The sequence below is a fragment of the Meriones unguiculatus genome, chromosome 16, assembly GCF_030254825.1.
Source record: "Meriones unguiculatus strain TT.TT164.6M chromosome 16, Bangor_MerUng_6.1, whole genome shotgun sequence".
NCBI lineage: Eukaryota > Metazoa > Chordata > Mammalia > Rodentia > Muridae > Meriones > Meriones unguiculatus.
Window position 1 is genome coordinate 60012150 of NC_083363.1, and position 20683 is coordinate 60032832.

Sequence of the window (20683 nt, forward strand, 5' to 3'; positions counted from 1 at the left end):
GTGTCCGGAGAAGGAGGAAGTGGCAAAGTTCTTGACTAGCTAACAAACCAACCACCAAGATCTCAGTTCGCCCAAGGCACACTTACCCTCACTTACTCATATCTTAAAGGGGTGTCCCACTTGGGGCCATGTCCAGGTGCTTAAGGATGGCCACCAATGGAAGCCAACGCAAAATCCTAAACTCACTTAAAGCATTTTTAGATTGTAACTCAGTTATTTGGCTCTTGAACACAAATTCTGTCATGAGGTTGTGTCACAATGTTGAGGGGCTGGGCACTCCCGCAGGCTCATATCTCTCAAGTGGCTCAGCCTCGATTTACCAACTACAGGAGAGAGCTAAGGATCGCCAGAGCCCTGTGGCCACACCTAGAAGTGAGCCCATTTCCTTTAACTGTGAATAAAAAATTGGGTTGAGGAGGGGAACGGCCCTATTATGCTGGAGATCAGAGGAAGGGGAAAACAGGAACCCCAGCTTCCAGGCGGGACACCGGCTTGACAGGTGAGAGCATTCGTAAGAGGTCCCAGGGCTCCTCAGTAAGATTGCTGGCACTGGCTTCCCAGGCTAAGTCACTGAGAAGAAACCTCTGAACACCAGTTGTAGTTTCTGACACACCTTAGAGAACTGTAGGGGGACGCCCGTTTTCCTAAAGTGTGGTTTGATTCATTCCCACAGAGGTTGCCACGACGCTTGCCAGTTACGCATACAGTTTTAGCAAGCACACACTTTCTATCTGAGGAGATTCATCCACCTAGAGGGTATAAGCTAGGGGTTTGTAGTCTATCAACAGGGTCGTAGTAACGACGGTGTAATGGGATACCACAAGCTTTTCAGCGTCCTCCAAAAAGGAAATGCTGTATGAATCAGTAAAGGTCTTTCTGTGAACTTGGGCTTCCCTGCTTCTCAAAGCATCCGATGGAAAGAAACTTACGTCCAGAGAGACAGAACATTAAGCAGATCAGACAATGATATGAACCACATCTGGGTAGGAAGAGCTTGGCTCATAGTGAGTTTGGATCCTGGGTCTCCAATCAAGAGGACCAGAAGCAGCACCCTTCGGCGGCAGCCCCTGGTTCTCTGCTCTTGGAGCACGCACACTTGGGTGGCTGTCCCTGGGGGGAAGGCTCTTCAGCTGAACTAAATGTACTGGGGTCCAGGGGACCCCCAGAGGAAATGCTTTCCTCCTGTGTGCTCTAGATGATCTACCTCAGTGTGGAGCCTGGGAGGGTGAAGGCCTGACGGGAGGGAGGGGCAGAGGCTGGCTAAGCAATACTGCGTGCCAGTCAGCAGACAGGCACTTCCTCTGTGTCTGACGCTGCCAGCTTCTCATGTAGGGCCTTCATCCTCACCCCCTGACAGAACACACTCATGCTCGTACACACGTACACACGTACACACACACACACACACACGCACACACACACACACACACACACGCACGGCTCTCGGTCTGGTCTAACGAGGGTGTGAATTCCAGTGTGTGCTTTTTATGTGTCTCATTTGGTCGCACGAGGCAGGAGAAACAAGCCAAGGAGTAGGAAGTCAGGCAGGAGACCACGAGTGGCTTATACGCGTACAGCTCCAGAAAGAAAAAAAAAATCTTATTGAAAGACACAGTCCGGGGGGAGGGGGGCATGGAAAGAGTGAAGAAAACACCTCAAAATAAATGAAGTATTTACTGCTGAAAAATGAGCCTGACTCTCAACCAATTCCAAAGTTCAGAATTTACCGCACCGCTCAGGCCTTCCCCCACCACGGAGGCCCTCCCCCACCACTCAGGCCTTCCCCCTGAGTTTCTTGTCTCTTGTTTCATGGCACAACAAGGGATTCTTCATACTTTATGTGAAATACAACACGGCGATTTCTGCCGTAATAAACTCCATGCACGCATGACAAATCCAAGCACGCAGAATGTTTAACATCCCAGTTCACAGATTCTTCAGGGACCAAATCCGATTATGAATTATATGCCACAATAAATAGGGCTCAATGTTTCATAAAGCAATTTATAGTTCATAAAAATGACGAAATGTACCTGTCAGACAGAGCGCGGAGAGCTGTCCTCTGGGCTGTCTGCTGGAAGAGAGGGTGGAGATGTTTATTTAATATTCCGACTTTTAAATTATGTGCTCAATCAACACTTAAAATAAAAACAAACCCGTGTCACATACACATTTCTGTCAAGTAACCAAATTTTAAACCGTTAGCAACATAGTAGAAGGGCAGGTTCCTGGTTAAGCCACAGTTGCCAATGGGGGCAGAGAGAGAGAGAGAGAGAGAGAGAGAGAGAGAGAGAGAGAGAGAGAGAGAGAGAGTGAGTGTTTGTGTACTACTCCCTGGCAGTGCAACACAGGTCTCAGGAAACATGGCAAAGACCTGAGCTGTATTTTTTTCTGCCACCTGAAATTATTTTGCTTTATCCTCATCCCCTGTAAGGAATAAAAAAGAAAAGAAAAGAAACACCCTGTGTTGTGTCAGTCTGTTTTGGTGTGCTGTCTGCTGTGTGCAGGTGTGACTATGGCTGGGCACACCTGTGGATGCGTGTACAGAGGCCCAGGAGGGCTCTGGGTGTCTTCCTCCATTGCTGCCTGACTTACTCCCTTGGGCCAGGGTCTCTCGGTGCCCCCGAGGCTCTCCACGACGGCCAGGCTGGCTGGCCATCAAACTCCCAGGATCTGTTTGTTGCCGCTGCACTCCAGCGCTGATGTTACAGCCGCGTGCGGCCACGCTTGGCTTGTTGCAGTTTTTACAGAGGTGCTTGAGGTTCGATTTCAGGTCCCCAAGTTTGCAAAGCATGTGCTGTTACCAAGGAGCCATGTTGCTAGCCACTGAAGATAGAATTTTTAGTTGTTTTGTTTTCTTGCAGATTTACCAGGGAGATGGCTCATTTGGTAGCTCGCTCACCGCGCAAGCAGTGAGCACTGGCGCCCGGGTCCCTAGCACTCCCGTGAAAACGCGCACACGTGTGTATCTTAAGCTCAGCACTGGGAGGCCGAGGTGAGTGTGTTCTGGAGCATAGTCCTCAGCAAGCCTGGCCCAGGACTGAGCTCCAGGTTCGTGAGAGAGCCTGGCTCAGAAAAACAAGGGGGGCGGGTACGCCAAGACCGAGATGCAGCAGACTCGTTACCCGTCACCCCTAGTGAGTCTGAACTCAAACGCTCCCGTTGCTGCTGGTGGCACTCAGTGCCCGGCACGCTGACCCTCAAGTGGACCGGGCGGCCGTCAAGACCTGCACTGGACGTGGCCTCTGCTGTCCCTGCCTGTGTCCGCTACAGACTCTACAGATACCCCTGCCCTGGTTCAGGGCAGCTCCTCTCAACTCAGCAGCCTCTTTAACCCTTTCTTAGCAGTGTGGTAAGTGGTAAATGTGCGATCTGAGAGTTGATATGAGTAGCTGACACCGGAATAAAGGAACCTGAGACTGCCAATGGCTACCAACCAAGCAAAATTAGGCGCCAACTGCAGCCTGTGAAACGGCTGCATTTTGTAAATTTCTAGTTACCCAGTAAGTTCTGACATTGTGGAAAGACAATTAAAAAAAATAGCATAGAGAGTGACTGCAGAAGACACCTGATGCTGACCTCTGGCCGTCACATGAAGGAAGACCTGCACACGTATGTGCAACATACACGAACAAGGAGGGACAGGACTAAAGATCCAGTGAACTGAAGCTGACTTCTTTCTCCCCTGTCTCCAGAGATTCCTCTCGCTGACTTCTATGATGGGGGGAGAGTGAGTACTGATACATAACTGGCTGGAAAACGATTTAGAGAGTGCAGGAAGACAAACAAGAAGCAGGAAATGGCTGTGTATCCACTGAGGTGCCCGGGAAACGGAGCACCCTGCACGGTGGTCCCTACTCATGACCTTTCAGGAGTGTGCTGGCCAGCTGGACCTTCAGCTGGGTGGGGGCAAGGGCGGCTTCCCTTTAGCAACCCGCATGATGCTGGACACAGAGACCAGGCACTCGCCATCATTAACCAATGTCCTCCGTCACTCTCCCAGTCTGTCAGTGTGGCAGCGCCGCCGCAGAGCCGCCCACACTGCCATCTTTTTTTCAAATGCTTGAGTTTTGACTGTGCTTTTCACTGTAGTTATTCCTTTTTATGAACTACTCTACAGAAGACAATCACCTCTATTAAGAAAGGCAATGGGAGTGTACTAACCATTTAAAAGTACCCCTTCAGGGAAAAGAAAGCTGTGGCATTAAAGTACAATGCCGCATCATGTACCTAGGCCAGGACTGTTAAGAGATTTTGCTGCCTACTCTCAAAAGCAGCAATAACAACAACAAAAACAGAACAAAACAAAACCCCAAAACTAAAAAGCCACCTTCAGTATTTTTTCACACTCTCATCTTATTTTACAGTTGGAAATAATAAAAGAAACAAAGAACAGGGTTAAACATTCAAGAAAAAGTTACTTAGGGGACTCATGATTGAAACCTGAAAATCCAGCTGTAAACTAGACAAACTGCCCAATTCCATTCTTTCGAGAGTTGCATCACAGTGACCACATTTTCCTGTCTTAACCTCTCATCAGCTTTTCCTTGTGGCTTTCCTTTGATTCTGTTGCAGCAAAGTCACTTGAGAGGGTTAAGAGAGAGCTTCCCTGGGCGCATTAGTCATTCATGAATGACACTGACACTCAAGTCCATAAGACAAAACAAGTTTCCTGCCAGAAATAGTCATTTTCCAGCCTGCCCTCAAGAGAAGACATCTTTCCTCTGGCGTTATGTTAACAAGGTTGATGGCTGGAAACATGATCACCAGATATTTCAGTTCCTGTGTGTACTGCACGAACTGCAAGTCACAGGCTGTTACAGTCAAAAAGGAAATTAAATGGTCTTTTGTAATTGGGTCTAGCACAGGGCAAGTCCATAGCCACTGGGGTGCGGGGTGAAACAAGAGGAGGGAAGGGGCTGAGTTCAAAGGCAGCCCAGAGTCACGCAACCCCCTGATGGAGACAGAATACTTAACTTACTCTCAACTGCCAACTGTGTACAGGCATTGGGTATGGTGTGGGTGACAGGAAAAACAGATACAGGTCTTCATCATAGCTCTTTGAGTCTGGAGGGGGGCCAGACAAGAAAAGGTCCACAGGTACACAGCAGTTTGGATGGCAATTGCTACGGCTGAGGAGGTCAGTATGCTATGGAATGGAGCAGTGACATGACAAATGCTTCCAGAAAGCTCCGTATGTTTGGAATAACAAGGCCTGAAGGGGATGGGGGAGGGTATGAGACCGGAGAAATGGGGGAGGAATAGGAGAGCCATTAGACCAGGGAGAAACAGGGAGAGAAAGGGGAAAGCCATTAGACCAGAAAACGGGGAGGGAACTGGAGAGCCACTAGACCAGAGAAATAAGGAGAGAAAGAGGAGCGCTCTCAGACAGAGGAATGAGGGTGGGCGAGGATGAAGGGCTAGGTGCAGAGGAAACACTTGAGGTAAAAGCTGTGGCAGGTTAGATCCGGGCTCAGGTGAAAACTGTCCAAGGTCACTGTGGTATAGGTCAGGGGGGCAGCGGGACCATCAAAGAGCCAGCTGAGGCCAATTTCAAGGGCCACAAAAGTCAAGGGTAGGCTTGTGAACATACGGGTCAATCGGAAGTCATGACACGGACAGACACTATATGAAGCATGCTTGCACATCTGTGTAACTTCCTGTGAGTGTGTAATAACGAGGAGGAGGGCGATCATTGCGGTCGAGTGCATTTTCAAATGCCTCGCTAGCTTCTGTTCTGAATGGTGAATGCGTCCGGATAAGGGGGAAGGATGTGTGAGGTTATTACAACGGTCAAGCAGGAGGAACGCTTGACAACATTGGAGACAGAGAGAACAGTGACCCTTGGTAGCCCTACCTGAAGGAGCTGCCTCTGGTAGGATGTCAGGCCAGGTCAGGGATGGCATCAGTACCAGATTCATGCCTCGGCACCCAGTGTGGATAGAGACCACTAGTAGAAGTAGAGATGTGGGATGCCGTGTGTGTGTGTGTGTGTGTGTGTGTGTGTGTGTGTGTGTGTGTGAGAGTATGAGCCAAAGCAGAGAGTAACTCTCACGGCATGAAGTTCAAGTTGCCTATGGATGCCACCTAAGTGCAGATAGTGGATGATATCTGGGAATATTAGCCTGAAATTGTCAAACAAAGACACCAACAATGGGTGGGGGCAACAGCTCAGCGCGTGTAAGCACGAGGACTTATGTTCGAGCCCCAGAGACCACATGACACAAGAGGAAAGACGAGGAACGGAAGAAGGGGGAGGGGAAGGAGGAGGAAGAAAGAGAAGGGAGGAGAAGGGAGGAAGAGGAAGAGGAAGAAGAGGAGGATGAGGAGAAAGAAGAGGAGGAGAGGAAGAGGAGGGACAGAAGTGTGGTGGCACACATTTATAACCCCAGCCTGGGAAGCAGGATCCCTGGGGCCATCCTATCCTTTAAGTTACAGTTAAAGTGAGAAACTGTTTATTTTCTAACAAAGGTGAATGACACCAGAGCTGGATCTCTGGTTTCTCAAACATATGCATGCACACATGAATACACACAAACACACATACATCACACACACACACACGCCACTTTCCCCTCTTTGCAAGGTACCCACACAGTAATAAACTTGATCCAGGTGGCTTAAAGTTCTGGACTGACATTTTGCTCTTGTCCTACAGGAACCCCTCCTTGTGGTCGCCCGGGGAAGCATCAGTACTGCTCATTTCTGGGTTCCTAGAAATGCTCTCTAAGAGGCCTCAAGCTCTGCAGGCTCTCTCTTCACCCCATTCAGCACTGGGGTCAGGCAGAGCCACTCAGGACCATATAACTTAACCTTTGTGTGAGAACACTCTGAGAGTGACTGACGGGAGATGCTAACCAGATGGCAGCCGGAGGAAGGAGGAGAAAAAACCCTGCTTGGCTGGGTACCCGGGGCTGTCTGGTTGTTCTAATAAAGACTGCCCTGTGTGAATACCGCCTGCTCTTTACACAACCCACCCTGAGTGGGTCCCTGCGGACAAGGCAGAGTTTCAGAGGTGGCACAGCTCTCCAGTAAAGAAAGCCAGCGGCTGCATGGGGCAGCAGAGGACACACCACTGAGGCTCCTGAAGTCAGAGGCAAGCCAAGCTTTGTAAGGTTTTTCCAGCTCTTTCCAAGGGCTTCTGCCTGATTTGGATTCTGCCTAAGTTCTGAGGGCTAGCTTTTTTTTTTTTCTTTTTAACTAATTTGCTTCTTCAACTTTCCTTGGTGCACTCCTCCCCCAAACTCTAATAGGTCTGTAATAGGAGTCAGGCCTTACTCATCTGGGGAGTGAGGCACTGAGCAAGGTGGCTTAATTCCACCTTCGTTCCAGCTTCCCGCACTCCCTCTAAGATGACACAAGGCAGAGCTCTCAGTGCATTCTTTCATCAGAAAGCACTTCCTAACACTTAGAGGATGTGACAGGGGCCTGGGAGGCATGACTAAATCTTCTGGTGGACTAAGGGATGGCACGCAGGCCTTCCTTAAGCATCTCCAAGGGCGTTTTCCTCCCAGAGGCACACTCCGACCTACCCGGGACTGTTCTGGGTTCTGGGTGGTAGCTCCCCTTCAGACTTAGGGTCCGCAGTTCAGTCAAGAGAGAATTTGACCCCACCGGCTACTCTAGTGCATGGTGACGGGCCTGGACAAAGGAGGGCAGCCTGGCTGTGTTAGGTGTGGGTAGGACCAAAGGCCGCCGTAGAGTCGCTAGGACTAACCTGGTCAATATTTGCTGCTTCTGAACAATGGGGTGCCAGACGCAGCTGCCCTCAGAATTGAAAGGGGGCCTCTTGTGAGGGTGGCAGAAAACTTTTGGATCCTGGGACACAGCACTGGCATGACAACTGCACGTTCTCAGAGGGAGAGAGTGTGCACATGCAAGCTACGCCGGCCTACGTGTTCACACCTTCTGAAGCACAGCCATCACACAGGAGCGGTACCCGGAGCAGGCTGGAGAGAGCCTACAGGAGGGTAGGCCTCTGCAGTTCTGGTCTCGACACTGGGAGATCTGGAATGTGGACGGTGAGATTAGGACTCAGGTCTCCCTCAGGTGCCGATTCACCTAGACGGCTCTCTGGCCTCTAGGTCACAGAGTAGGAAAGTCCCTTCTCTAGGATCCAGGGACACAGGGTATCAGAGTATAGGGCCAAAGCCAGTTACGGGTAGTGAGTCTCAAATTCTGTGCTGTCCTTCTGCTCTGGTAGAGTCTGGGCTAGATTCAGTGAGTGCTTGCCCTGCTGAAGTTGGGCATGAAGGTGATGGTGGTAGGAAATCCAAGTGCTGCTACGGCTTTGTAGGCTGGGGACTAGCCGGTTATGTAGGCTTGGGTCGGGGACAGATCAGAGGCGTCCCCACCCCCGAGTGTGCAGGAACCACCCTGCTAGAGGAAAGTGTTGGCTAAATCCTACCTGCCCCCCCCCCCCACCAGCTCTGCTGCCTACTCATTCCACATGGCAACCTGAATACAGCCACAACCTGAGAACGGTCCAAATGGTGATGGCTCATTGATAATTGTGATTTAATTACACACACACACACACACACACACACACTCAGTGTGTGTGTGTGAGATTTGTCAACACATACGTATGATGTTTAATGATCAGATCAGGGACATGCCATTTTCATGGCCTCAAGTCACTTCTCTATGGCAGGAATATTCAAAATCTTCACTGCCTACTTTGAAATTTGTCAATAACGTGTCAACCAGTTACCTTTGTTGTGTTACAGAGCATCTGGAATTATTCCACTTGGCCAGATGTGTCCTGGTCATTTGTCACTGCCCACCCTGCTGGGCTCTGGCTCTGCCACTTTTCTGAGGTCCTCTGCTCCAGCAGCTGGGTCAGAGGATGAGCCACTTCTAACTTCCTGAGTCTCTAAATGCCTTCTGGGCCTTTACAAACAAACGTCTCTTTTGCTACCTTAGAGTGACACTTTGGTGGAACTCACTTCATGTGCCAGGGGTCTTGGTGGGTGGTCAATGATTGGGAAGGCAGAGTGCACACGTGGCTTTGTTTTCACAAGAAACAAGGTGGAATAAATATCTTGGTGGCGTTGCTTCACCTGCAGTCTGTGGCTGAAGAGCCCATGTCTAAGTCTGGCTTTACACTTCATCCAAACTCTTCTACTGAAAAACATACCCAGTGTTTGAGAAAAAAAAAAAAGTTTTGAATGGTTAGGAAGTATTCCATTGTACTTTCCAAGCCAATTATGCAAGAGGAAGCAGAAACAGTTCCGAGCTTGTTACTGGGGTTTGGATTTTCGCTTCCTATATGAACACGGCTCTACAGCCACAAGAGTGCACACTCTCCTCAGAACGGCCCTTGCACTTTAAAAAGCAAAGTCTAGCCTGAGGGAAGGTAAACCCAGGGACAGTGATGGCCCACCCTCCCCAGAGAGAAATCCTGGCTCACCGGAACCTCCCATGTGTCAGTAGTGGTCAGAAATACCAAATATGAGTCTTTTTTTGTAAAATCAAATACTATAGAACTTGGGTGTAGGACAAGGAATTAAAATCTTTTTATCCTCCTCAGCTGGTAAGACTTTTATGCAACTGTTTTAATCATCCCCGGTCAGTGAGACATTTGTTTACATAAAGGTCCAAAGCTCTGTTCTGGAACTTCGATGGCCTTGGGCAGTAATACTTTTCTCCTTAGGGCTGCAGCCCTTCATGTGTTATTAGCTGATTCTAAATGAATAAGATTGTGAGGTCTGAGCCCAACCACTGAATGAGAATAAAAATCAAATGCATTTTCTGTTTCAGGGCATGCTCAGAAAGCTGAGCTAAGCTTGCTATGTCCAGACCCTTCAGTTGGAACGGTGGTCTCTTTCTTTGCACCCAAACATACTTCTAACACTTTGAGGGCTCTGTCTGGGAATCTAGCTCACCTGAGGGAGTGCCCTGGACCAGTTCTAACAACTGTATGATCTATTTCTTAGAGATGGTTTTATTCCGTTCAACACAACCTGTGGGCTGCAGAGCTGGTCTGGACAGAACTGGAAAATACCAAGAGCCTACAAGTGACAAAAATGCTTCATCTCTGTGCTTCCATAGGCTAAGAGTCTCCCTAGAAAAAGCTGTGCTTAGGAGATAACCAGCCCCACGCACACACGAAGAAAAACCAGGACAACAAAATGAAAACAAAACTTTCCAAATGCTTATCTGGACCAAGAGCCTGAATGCCCAACTGCAGGTAATTCCTCTGCTGTAGGGCACCTCCACACCTGGAGAGACGTGATAGTACACACAGACACCCTGAACCCTGACTCCCAAAGAACTAACGAAGAAATCAACAATAAAAATCCCCCAACTCCACCATCAAAGTCACAAGACAAAGGTCACTCCTCCCAGCTAAAGGGAGAATTCCACTTTTGTTGCCAACTAACAGTCCTGCTGAAAGCTATGCTGGAGAGGAACAGTCCATCAGCTCTGTCTCCCTGAGCTCTCAGAATGGAGGGTCCATGTGGGTGGTACTGACATCTGTTATTAACGAAACCTTGCCTTAGTTAAAAAAAATGTAGCTCCTTGTGTGACTTCTGCAACCTTAGTGAAGCCCATGGCCCCTGTCTGTGTTCGTCACTTGCTTTTGTACATCCATTGCACCATCTTTTAGTTTTTACAAAATGTGCGTAAGTTTCTCACTTTTCAGATTTTCATTTGCTGAGCCATACTCTTCTGCCTGGGCTTACACAAACCCTGCCTAAGCCCCAAAGTCTCTAAAACATTAGGGAACAGCACCCAGGGCTTCGCACATTCCTGGGCAGTGATACTTAAGTGAACTATTTCAAGTTTGGAAATTACAGCTGATTAGAACGGAAAGAGAGGAATTTGGCTTCTTCTCTCCCCCTGGCCGACCTGGGGCTTTTTATAAATGCTTACACAGGTTTCTGTAATCTGATAATGAAATTTTCACTTACTTTGGGTGAGAGTAAAAGTTTGTTTACAAGATGGAATTACCTGACTGAGTGAGCTTTAGGGCTGATAAGCAAGGCCACCCTCCTGCTGCACTCTGACATTTTCGTCCTTGATTGTGACTGACAGTTCAGATGCCATTCCCAGACAGGCACGACAAGGCTCCGATAGGCACGTGTCTCCAACTGTCGTTACTGTATTCTCACACAGAGGGGAAAGTAACTCAGCAGCGCTATCAAATCGAGTGTTTCCTCAGGTATGTGGGTACAAGACTAGAAACAAATCCTGATACAGGCCTCTCTTCCTCCCCACTCCTGTGCTCCTCGTGGCTTTAAACCAGGAACTTCTGCAGTATGGACAAAAGGGGTATGGGTCTTTGCACAGTCCTTCAGCAAGGAGGCTCTCTTGGCACTGAAAATTTACTTAAGGTTTGTGTGGCTAAATTATCACAGCAAGTATTACTAATGTGTAATTCATCTTCAGCAATAAGCTGGCAGCTTGCATGGACATGTGGGGCTTAGTAGGCATTTAAGACTATTCTGGGAACGATTTATGCAAAAGTTGTCTAGCTCTTGTTTGCATACAAATAACATCTCTAATGCACGTCATTTCTCATGGAAGAGAAACTTGATTTTGGAGCTTTGCCCCCCAAAACCTGGTCCTGATTACTGCTTCAACCCCTGTTTATATAATTCCACACAGTTTTGGCAGGATTCAAGAGCACATACCAGGGAGTTGGCTTTTATGAATCTCCTGGGATGTGAATGTCACGCTGACTGGATGAACTCTGGCCACAAATCCCAGACATGCACAATGACTCTATTTATTCAGACTTGACTGAATGCAGATCGACTCTGTGTGTAATAAATTTTCATAGGCCAAGAGCCTCCACATCAACCAAGCTGACGCTGAGAAGAAAAAGGCACCTCGTGGGATTGGACTGTGCAGACCTCTACTTCCTGGCTGTCTTCCATTCAGTTTCTTCATCGTGTGCTCACCGATGGGCATGCACTGTCAATGCCTTTAAAGTTTTCAGTGTTTTCAAAGCTCTGCTTTCTGTTATGTACTTGTCATATTAAAAAGAAGCCAGAGGTGGGGGGGATGGGCAGAAATCTGCTTTTAATAGTTTACCCCACACTGGGATGACTCATCAGTGATCTCTACAGGCCGGAGCTGAGAACTGAGACGGGACTATTTCTTTGCCACTACATCAGAGACCAAATAAAATACAATGGCTCTTATCTCGTGTTGGGGCTCAGCAGGGCCTCACCTACAGTCTGGACACGCTAGAGACACGAGGCTTTAGAGTCTTCCTGACAGACAAGATCATTACCCTCTGCATTATAAATAAGAAAATAATTGCCTCTTTAGCTTGCAGAGTTATGTTAATGACATAGATATCTATTAAATTAATTGTATGCTCTCCAAATATTGATTGGGGATTAAAAGGTAACTTTCCTTTCATTGTGTTGAGAAATCAATTAGGCCAATAGAGAAATTCCCCTCTACAGATTAAATTCAATGATTGCTGCCTGTAAAATTAAAACAGTCAGTTTAAGTGGATAAACTACACTCATTTAAAGAGAAAAATGCACTTATATAATTAAAACGAAAAGGCTGCCCAATCTGTGTGGATAATGGGATTACTCGGGGCTTCAGGCACAGATGCCGCCATTCCGTGTGTATCACGGCTCCCTCAGTCTCCCTGAGCGATGGATTTTCATCTCGGAAGCCCTGCTTGCGGCTGACACCATCTCAGCTACAGCTTGCCAAAAGTCTCAGCCATGTGTCCCTTCCTCATGCCTCGGCCACGATGATTCTGTCTAGAGATTTATTCTGTTTCACTTCCTAAGCTTTGCCAAACTCAGGAGGTAGAGATCACTTTTGACCAAATGGAAAGACACATGCATTACATCCCCTCCCTCCCTCCGCCCTTCAAATCCATCACATCATTCCTTTAAGGCTTTATTGCCTTCAGGGATCCTTTCATGTGGTTTCCTGAGTCCCTAGCCAAATGGAATCTGTTACATACAAACAAGGAACTTGATTCTCAGATCTGCTCAAACTTTATCACAAAGTCTGAGAACCACCATGACAGTATGCTGTCATTTCAAAGGTGTCACAGCCAACTTATCCGGTAAACCTTATCAAGTTAACAATTAAAATTCTGTTGCCTTTGAGAGAGACAATGAGGGGTCCCACCCTCTAGGCCTTAGGGCCTCCAGCTTGAGATAAGTCAAAAAAATTGCAAGCTTAGCATTGCTTGGCCTAAGATGAGTGGGTGTAGGAAATGGGTTCAGGATTCCTACGCAGCTAGAATAAACACTTTTTCTTGCCTCCGCAGGTTGCTTGTGAATTCGTGGATAGCTCTTTTATGATATTGGGTCTTAAATTTTTCTCCTGTTACTCAGCATGTTTATTTAATGTTTAAAATTTGAATAACAACAAAAATCAGTGTTTAGTAAAAGGAATAAAGGCAAAACAAAGGTCATCTTTCCTTCTGATTCTAGTCCACAGGGAAGAACCTGATTTAAGACAGCGACCTGGATTTATTTATGGATCCACTCAACAGAAAGCACCTCCACTGAGCCAGACAGTCTCTGTCCTCAGGGATCTTACAGCTTTGTTGACAGAAATAGTTACTGTCAAAATGAAACATATACAATATAACTAAACTCAGGATGAGGTCCAAGGGAAAGAGCAATATCACTGAGAAAAAGGATATGCTAGGGTCTCTCTGAGGAGGTACCCTGAGTATGCACAGGTGTCAACCAGGCAAAGCAGAGCAGAGACTGTGGAATCCTCCAGGCGGCTGAGCATGGCTTGTTAAGGAGCTGAAGGAGGGCCCATGAAGCTGAAGTGCTGGAAAAAGCTCAAGAGGAAGAGAAGGTATGGCCAAGGGCAGGCTGCAGGCTAATGGAGGCCAGGCTGCAGGTATGGACAAGGCCAAACTGCAGGTGTGGCCAAGGGCAGGCTGCAGGTTAATGGAGGCTAGGCTGTGAGTGCTCCATTTCTCTACAGGTGGGAGAGGAAACCCTTTTCGGAGTTTAGATCAAAAAAATGAATTGCGAGCCAGAGAGCTGGCCTCCGAGTTGAGCACTTGCTGCTCTTGCACAGGACTGATGTCTGGTTACCAGCACGCACACTGGGCAGCACACAAGCGCCTGTTAACTCCAGCTCTAGGGGATCCGATGCCCTCTCCTGGCTTCCACGGATACGGCATGCGTGAGGTGCACACACATCAATATAAGCCATAAATAAAACTTAAAAAAATGGTTTGCTCTGATATAAAATGTTAAGGGATCACTGAGGACAAACTGTACTACAGATGTCAGAGAACAGAAAGGTAACAGTTCATACAAGCTGGTTTAAGCTAGTAAGGATGGGAGGAGGTGGGTAGACTGATATTTAATTTTGGAAGTTAAAGTTATAGAAATTAGAGGAGCATTTGCATGAGGAACAAGGGGTTATCAAGACTTGAGCCCTGTGACTTCAGGCTTGAGCAGTGGGCATCCAGCCATACTAGCTCTGGAAACGGGAACAATCACACGACAAACATATTTGTGTAAGAGTGGACGAAAGCTGGAAGTTATTTGGCATGGCTGGAGTCTAGAATGCCTGTGAGACAACCAAATGGAGACAACCAAGTATGTCTGTGGTTCAGGACAGTGCTGAGTTGAGGCTACATGGAAGTTGCCATTATATAAAAATGGAAGGTCATGATGGGGAAAAAGGATACCCAAAAAGAGCAGAACTAGAAAAAAAAATGCAGGAATGAATATTGTCAGCTGCCAGGTATGTGGAGAATAGGTAGTCAGCAGAGAGCATTAGGAGAAGGGGCAGGCAGAGAGGAGGGGCAGAGGTGAGAGGGGGAGGGGAGGGAGATTAACAGGGGAAGGGTGGGGCAGAGGTGAGAGACCGCTTCAAGGAAGCAGTGAACAAGAGTGGTCAACAATGCCACTTTTCTGCTAAGGCAAGGGATGAAGAGACAGGTATCTGTGGTTCCCAAGAGCAGCCGTAACAGAAGCGTTATCCCTAAAGGAAAAGGCATGGTGAAGAGCAGGTTTCACAGAGGCAGAGGAAATGAGCCAAACCTTTGGTGGGACCAGGGCAGCATCCTCTTGTAGCAGGATGGAAGGAGGCTGACACCGGAGGAAAAGGAGAGCGGGATGTGTCAGGCAGATGAGCCAGGGTACAGATGAGCCAGTGTGGAGACAAAGATAGAGGGCAGGACTCAACTTTTTCTAGGAAGCCTGACGTTGGAGAAACGGAGGGACCACGGCTGCTAAAAGCTCAAGGTCTGCCTGGGTTAATGTGGGAGACACTCCCACAAAACTCCAGAGGTCAGAAAAATTAGATTCCATACTGTCCATGTTTGCCAAGCTGTGATGGAAGTAATGACAGGACATTAACGGAGAAAAAGTATAAAACAGTGGCACCATGTCTATTTAATCCAATATTAGCCACCACAGAAGGGTGAATAACATGGTGTGTGCATTTAAGAGTGTGTGTGTGTGTGTGTGTGTGTGTGCGTGTGTGTGCGTGTGCGTGCGCGCGTTGTGTAGGCCCATGCTGGGTGTCATTCTCATTCATTCACCACATATCTTCATCTTTTCTGCGGCCAGTGGCCTCAGGATCCCACTGCCATATCTGGATTGTGTGCCTTCAAACTGTGAGCCCAAATAAATCCTCTTGTCCTTGAGCTGCTTTTGAAGGTGTTTTGTCACAGCATCAAGAAGAGCAACTGACGTGGCGATTTCCCGTTTCACAGGCAGAGCACTGAAAGCCTTTGTGGTTGGAAAGGTGGGCTTTTAACGCTGCCCAGCTGCGCAGTGGCTGAGCAGGGACTGGAACCCGCAGCAAGGCTTCAGCAGTTCTCACTGCTGAACCAGACCCCTGTCTTCATCTGTAAGAGCACAAAGGCAGCTGGGGGAAAGGTGACTAGAGAAAGGTGTGTTCAAATGCACAGAGTGTGAGGCTGACTGCACGGCGTCCTGAGACTCTCAAGGACATCAGGGTTTTTGCTTGTTTGTTGGTTTGTTTTTAAGGTGACCACATAGGCCATCTGGACTAATATTTACATAGACAACTAGTTGTTTCCTTAGGCAGAGAAATATGTAAAAAATTTTTAAAAAAGATTTCTGGGAAAGAGGTGAATTCTGATTATACCTGGAAAAAAAATAACTGGAAAAAACGTGTCATCATGTCGGTGTCAGAGAAATGAAATGTGTGTGTGTGCTTACCGTACACACAGGCCGCATGTTTTCAGGGGTGAAACTAGAATCATTAGTCTTCTAAAAGCAGGGCATCTCTCCAAGGCTCAGGGAGCACCAAGGACAATGAAGTAGAAAGAATGTAAGAGCAGACAGGGAAGGGATGGAAGCTCTGTCTTCGGGGCATGATCTACCCATCCCCAAGACCGTGATCTCACAGAAGCCATGGCAGCCTAATCTGGGAGGGTGAAAAAAACAGCCTGCTAACAGCCATCACAGATCAGAAAGGAGTCAGGGGACCCCATCTTTTCCCTGCTGAACTACTGGCAACTGATGGAATCCGGGGTGGGGGGAGACAGTCATTGTCTTCAGTGGTGTACCAAAAGTGAGCTCACCGGTCTCTAACAGAATACACTATTGCATGCATGGAATTACCAAATAAATTTAATCAGTAAAAACTGGGGAGTTAGGATTTTATGATCATAACATAGGACAACTTAATGCTGACAATTTAACTTTAATTATCAAATGCAAAAACACTGTCCAGAGTTTTGTTGATAAGTTAGGGATTACTGTCTAAAAACAATTCATGCTGACTGTTCCTTTTACAAAAACAGTAAATATATACAAGGGCCGAAAGGCAAGAGGAACGGCCTGACCCCTATGCTCATGGTACAGTGTTACCGACGGCTGTATACTGGAAAGTAGATTTTAGAGAATGTCATAGTTCAACATTAATAGCGAGTTTCTTAAATTGTGTTTTCACTGGAGAATTTCCTGCAAACAGCTCTAGGAACTGTTTAGCCTGTGAATGCCTTTTTCTAATATAAACTATAAACAAATATCATGCTTGAGAAGACTTAACCCATTTGGTACCTAGCTGAACCCCTCCATGGTATAAAAGAGAGATGAAATCATTTTCTTCTGGTCACATAGATGAGAAAACCAAATCAGAGGTGACTTTCTGTTATGACTGCTGAGCTGTGGGTGTCTGACTGCCTGGGGTAGACTTCTAGAAACAAATGACTCCATCTCTAAAGCTCTCAAAGCCTGACGCCCTTTCTGCCCAGCTAACTGTCCCCTCCTGGGCTGCTCTGTCTGCCAAGCAGGTTCTGAGCTTCGAGGAGTCCTCTCTTATCCTTGTGCTTTAGCTTGTCTCACAAAGAGAGGAGCAAGCCTTTGGCAACCCCATCCGTGCCCACGTTCTGCTGAGCACCACTTGTTAGCCATGAGCCTCTGACTCGTCTCTCCTTTGCTTGCTGCCGATAAACGTTATTTGTATTTGCACATCTAGACAGTAAACCACATACACAACATTTCATGATACCTGGGAATCGATGTCACTATTTCAAAATCAACTGAGTGGCGCGTGCGTTTACCCTAACGTTCAAAGATGGCATAAGAAAGAGAACTCTCTAAACTGCCTCCTTAACCCATCCTGTTCATCCAAATCCCACAAAATGCAATAGAGGTGATGGGGTAAATGAAAGAGATGTAGGAAAATCTGCCTCTAGTGTTTTGAAATCTGCTTTAAAATAAAAATGTTTCCCGAGATGCCGAAGCGAATGTGATGAATGTTAAGTGGGTATTTTTTCACCTTAACAGACTGATCACAAGAGTATTTATAGCCCCCTGACTGATGTCTCCAGCTGGTAAATCAACAGCAAAAGAGACTATTTCAAGCACATTTATCATTGAAGACAAACAGCCAAGACGGCGCGTGATTATTTTTTATTCATCATCTCCGCTCACCTCTGAGTCCGCGCCTTCTCACTGTTAATAATATCTGTATAAGGCTTCTCAATATTTAATGGTACAGCCTCCCTGCCGCATGCTGACGAGAGTAAGGTCACATGCCTGATCTCAAGAAGGCCAGTTATCTTTGCCAGAAGAAGAAGAAAGAAAGGAGGGACCTATTTCTAGGGAAGCAAGCCTGACTCTGTTAGTTTTGTTAGAAACATACTTCTTGGGCTCTGTGTCATTAAAAAAATGAAAGCTTTTAATGGGGACCGAGTTCAAGACATTTCAACAGAGTGGCCCAAATGCAAAGCAGCTCGTGAGTGGCAGCACAATGTCTGGTAGCACAGACTGGACAGTGTGGTTCCAGTGCCTCTGTGACTCAGTTTACCCTCATGTGTGCCTTACCTACAAGACAGCAACACAAAAGGCAACCTTACCTGCTCACTGTCTTCGTCATCACTGCTCAGCTTCAGGTCATCTTCCAGCATCCTGTGGGAAGGAACAGAAAGATGCAGGTCCTTAGAGCCACCGCCTGTCCATGCTGGGGCACGGCCTTTCAGTATCGTGCCCTTCGCCCCACTCTCCCTCCCACGTGTATTGTAAGCGCTTTTCCTTGGATGTTTTTAGGAGAGAAGACTGTCACAGCACGAACACTGACCCTCATGACCACCACAGGGAGTGATGGGGCTCCTCCGGAGCTGGCAGTTTTAGGAAACAGAACCAAACAGGGGTTGTTCCCTGGCAAGCCTAAATTTTACACTTGTTTGTTCAATGTTTTCCAGGCCTAAGAACTGGCTTGTGTCTTTAGTCCCAACTGGGGGGCAGGGGGTAACTCATGGTAAAGAAAGAATTCTGCCGAGGGTCCTGCAGCCATAGTCTTGAGTCACGTGACATTTCTATAGGGCCCCCTGACAGCCCAAGGGCTGAAGAAGTTATCTGCTCTATGAGGTGCTGAGCAGAAGGCAATGAATAGCAGGGCAATTCTGAGGAGCCTAGGAGGGCTCCTCCCTCAGGCCAACAGCCGTTCCCGTGCGTCCCGACATACGCAGTGAGTCCACAAAGTCAGACAGTGGACAAAGCGATGCCACTTCACACCCGTCCATTCTCAGTGATGGAAACTGTTCTCTTCAGCCTCACTGCAGTTGGTTTTCTGCAGTGCAGCTGTTTTCAGATTTGCCCATTGCTCAGAAACGCGCTCCCCCAAATGTGCTCTGCACACAGAGCTGTTCTGCCTGGGAGAAGGAAGAGTGCCCTGGCAGAGAGCCCCGGGCTCCAGACACTGGTCTGCAAGCTGCTGCGTTCTTGTGTTTAAAGACCTCAATGTCTTCCTTGAAGTCAGCTTCTGAAGCCTGCCACCAAATGTGCTGACGGCCGTAAAGGTCAGTTACAGGCCAACTAGAGGCAGATACCTGGCTTTCAATGTCATTTCAGCGACTTGGGGAGTAGACGGGGGACTCTGCTCTCCTTGAAATGTGTCAGCTTTGGGGGCAGGTGACGTAAGGCCCCTTGTTCACCCTGTGGAAGGTTATACCTGGAGATCCTGAGTCTAAGAAATAAAATTGTTGCTTCCATCTCACAGAGAAGAAAAAAACAAAACAAAACAAATATTTTCTACTGGATCAAAATCATTTGGAAGAACATTGGCAACTGAACATGTGCACGCTTGGGCCGTCATTTCCTGTCCACAGGGCAGAGCACAGCATCCACATGACATTAGGGGTTCTAAGTGCTCTAGGCAAAATTTAAAGCCAGGAAAGATGGATGTTGGTCTCATGCAAGTCCATTTTACAGAAGGGTCTGGAGTGTTCTCGGATTCTGGTATCTGAGGAAGGTTCTAGAACCAATCAAGGGGGTACTGATGGTGAGTCAACAGGGAAACTCATACAGGTAAACACAATGGGAAACAAAGATGTCCCAACCCAGCCCGCACACCAGGCCGAGCCCTCTCCATTCAGGTCTTTCTGGAATGATATAACATCGTGACTATGGTGGAGGAAATATGTTTCAGCCTCTAAAAGTTGATTTAGGTCTACAGGGGCCAGAAAACACGCCTGTCAGCCCAGCATCCAGGAAGGCCTGCCCTTGGGAGTCAGTGGCTGCTCACTGGTTGGCAGAAGTTACTGAGGTACACTTTAATGACAGCAAAGATGTTGACATAAAAACACACGGTAAAATTAGACTTTTAAAAATTGAGGCCAGAGTGGAAGTCTAACCAGAGGGACCATGAAGCTGGAGTTTTCAGCCTTGTGTTGTAGTAAATTAAAAAAAAAAAAAAGGCCATTATACCCATTTCTCAGTGCTTTCAAGTATTTATGCTCTGGCTATAAATCCTAGCACAGTCGGCTACCCTGCTTCTGGGCAAATTCAGGACTCTCACAAGAAGGACTTGGCTGTAAGCTCTGCAACTTAACATCTGACTACCCAACCTCCCACAAGAATTATTTTCTTTTAGAAGCATGAGAGCTTTACCACAGCTGCTGCCTACTTTTCTGGGACCTGTGTCTCCTGGAGTAGAAACAACAGTCTGTAACGGGTGCCCATTGCTCCCCTGCTTCGCTTCACCCCACTGAGGAGCTGCTGACCAGCACAGTAGGGGCCTCACCTCAGGGTGTAATGAAGCTGCTCTGTGGAGCAGGGTTTATTTATTTATTTTTTTCAATGGTATTTCCTTGTGTTAATTTTCATTTCAGGCTCTCCAAGATGCTTCAGTCTTTCATTTAAAGTTTGTTTCATTTTGCCACATTTTAATGGCTTTAAGACAAATCTGAGTTTTAATTGAGCTGTTTTTCAGACGGCAACACTCACTGCTGCTGCCTCCA

At 47.4% G+C, this 20683-nt stretch overlaps 1 protein-coding gene across 6 annotated transcripts in view; it reads right to left on the reverse strand.

Annotated features, from left to right (window-relative positions):
• The window catches only part of Aff3 (ALF transcription elongation factor 3), a 444599-nt gene that overhangs the window by 71376 nt on the left and 352540 nt on the right, over positions 1–20683 (reverse strand). For 5 of the 6 annotated variants that reach the window (XM_060369902.1, XM_060369901.1, XM_060369900.1 and 2 more), the window contains 2 exons: positions 18302–18353; positions 2034–2074 (listed from right to left, as the gene is read on the reverse strand). In XM_060369902.1, coding sequence (XP_060225885.1) covers positions 2034–2074; positions 18302–18353 — 93 coding nt within the window. The remainder of the gene's footprint in view (positions 1–2033; positions 2075–18301; positions 18354–20683) is intronic. The other variant, XM_060369899.1, reaches the window with a different exon arrangement.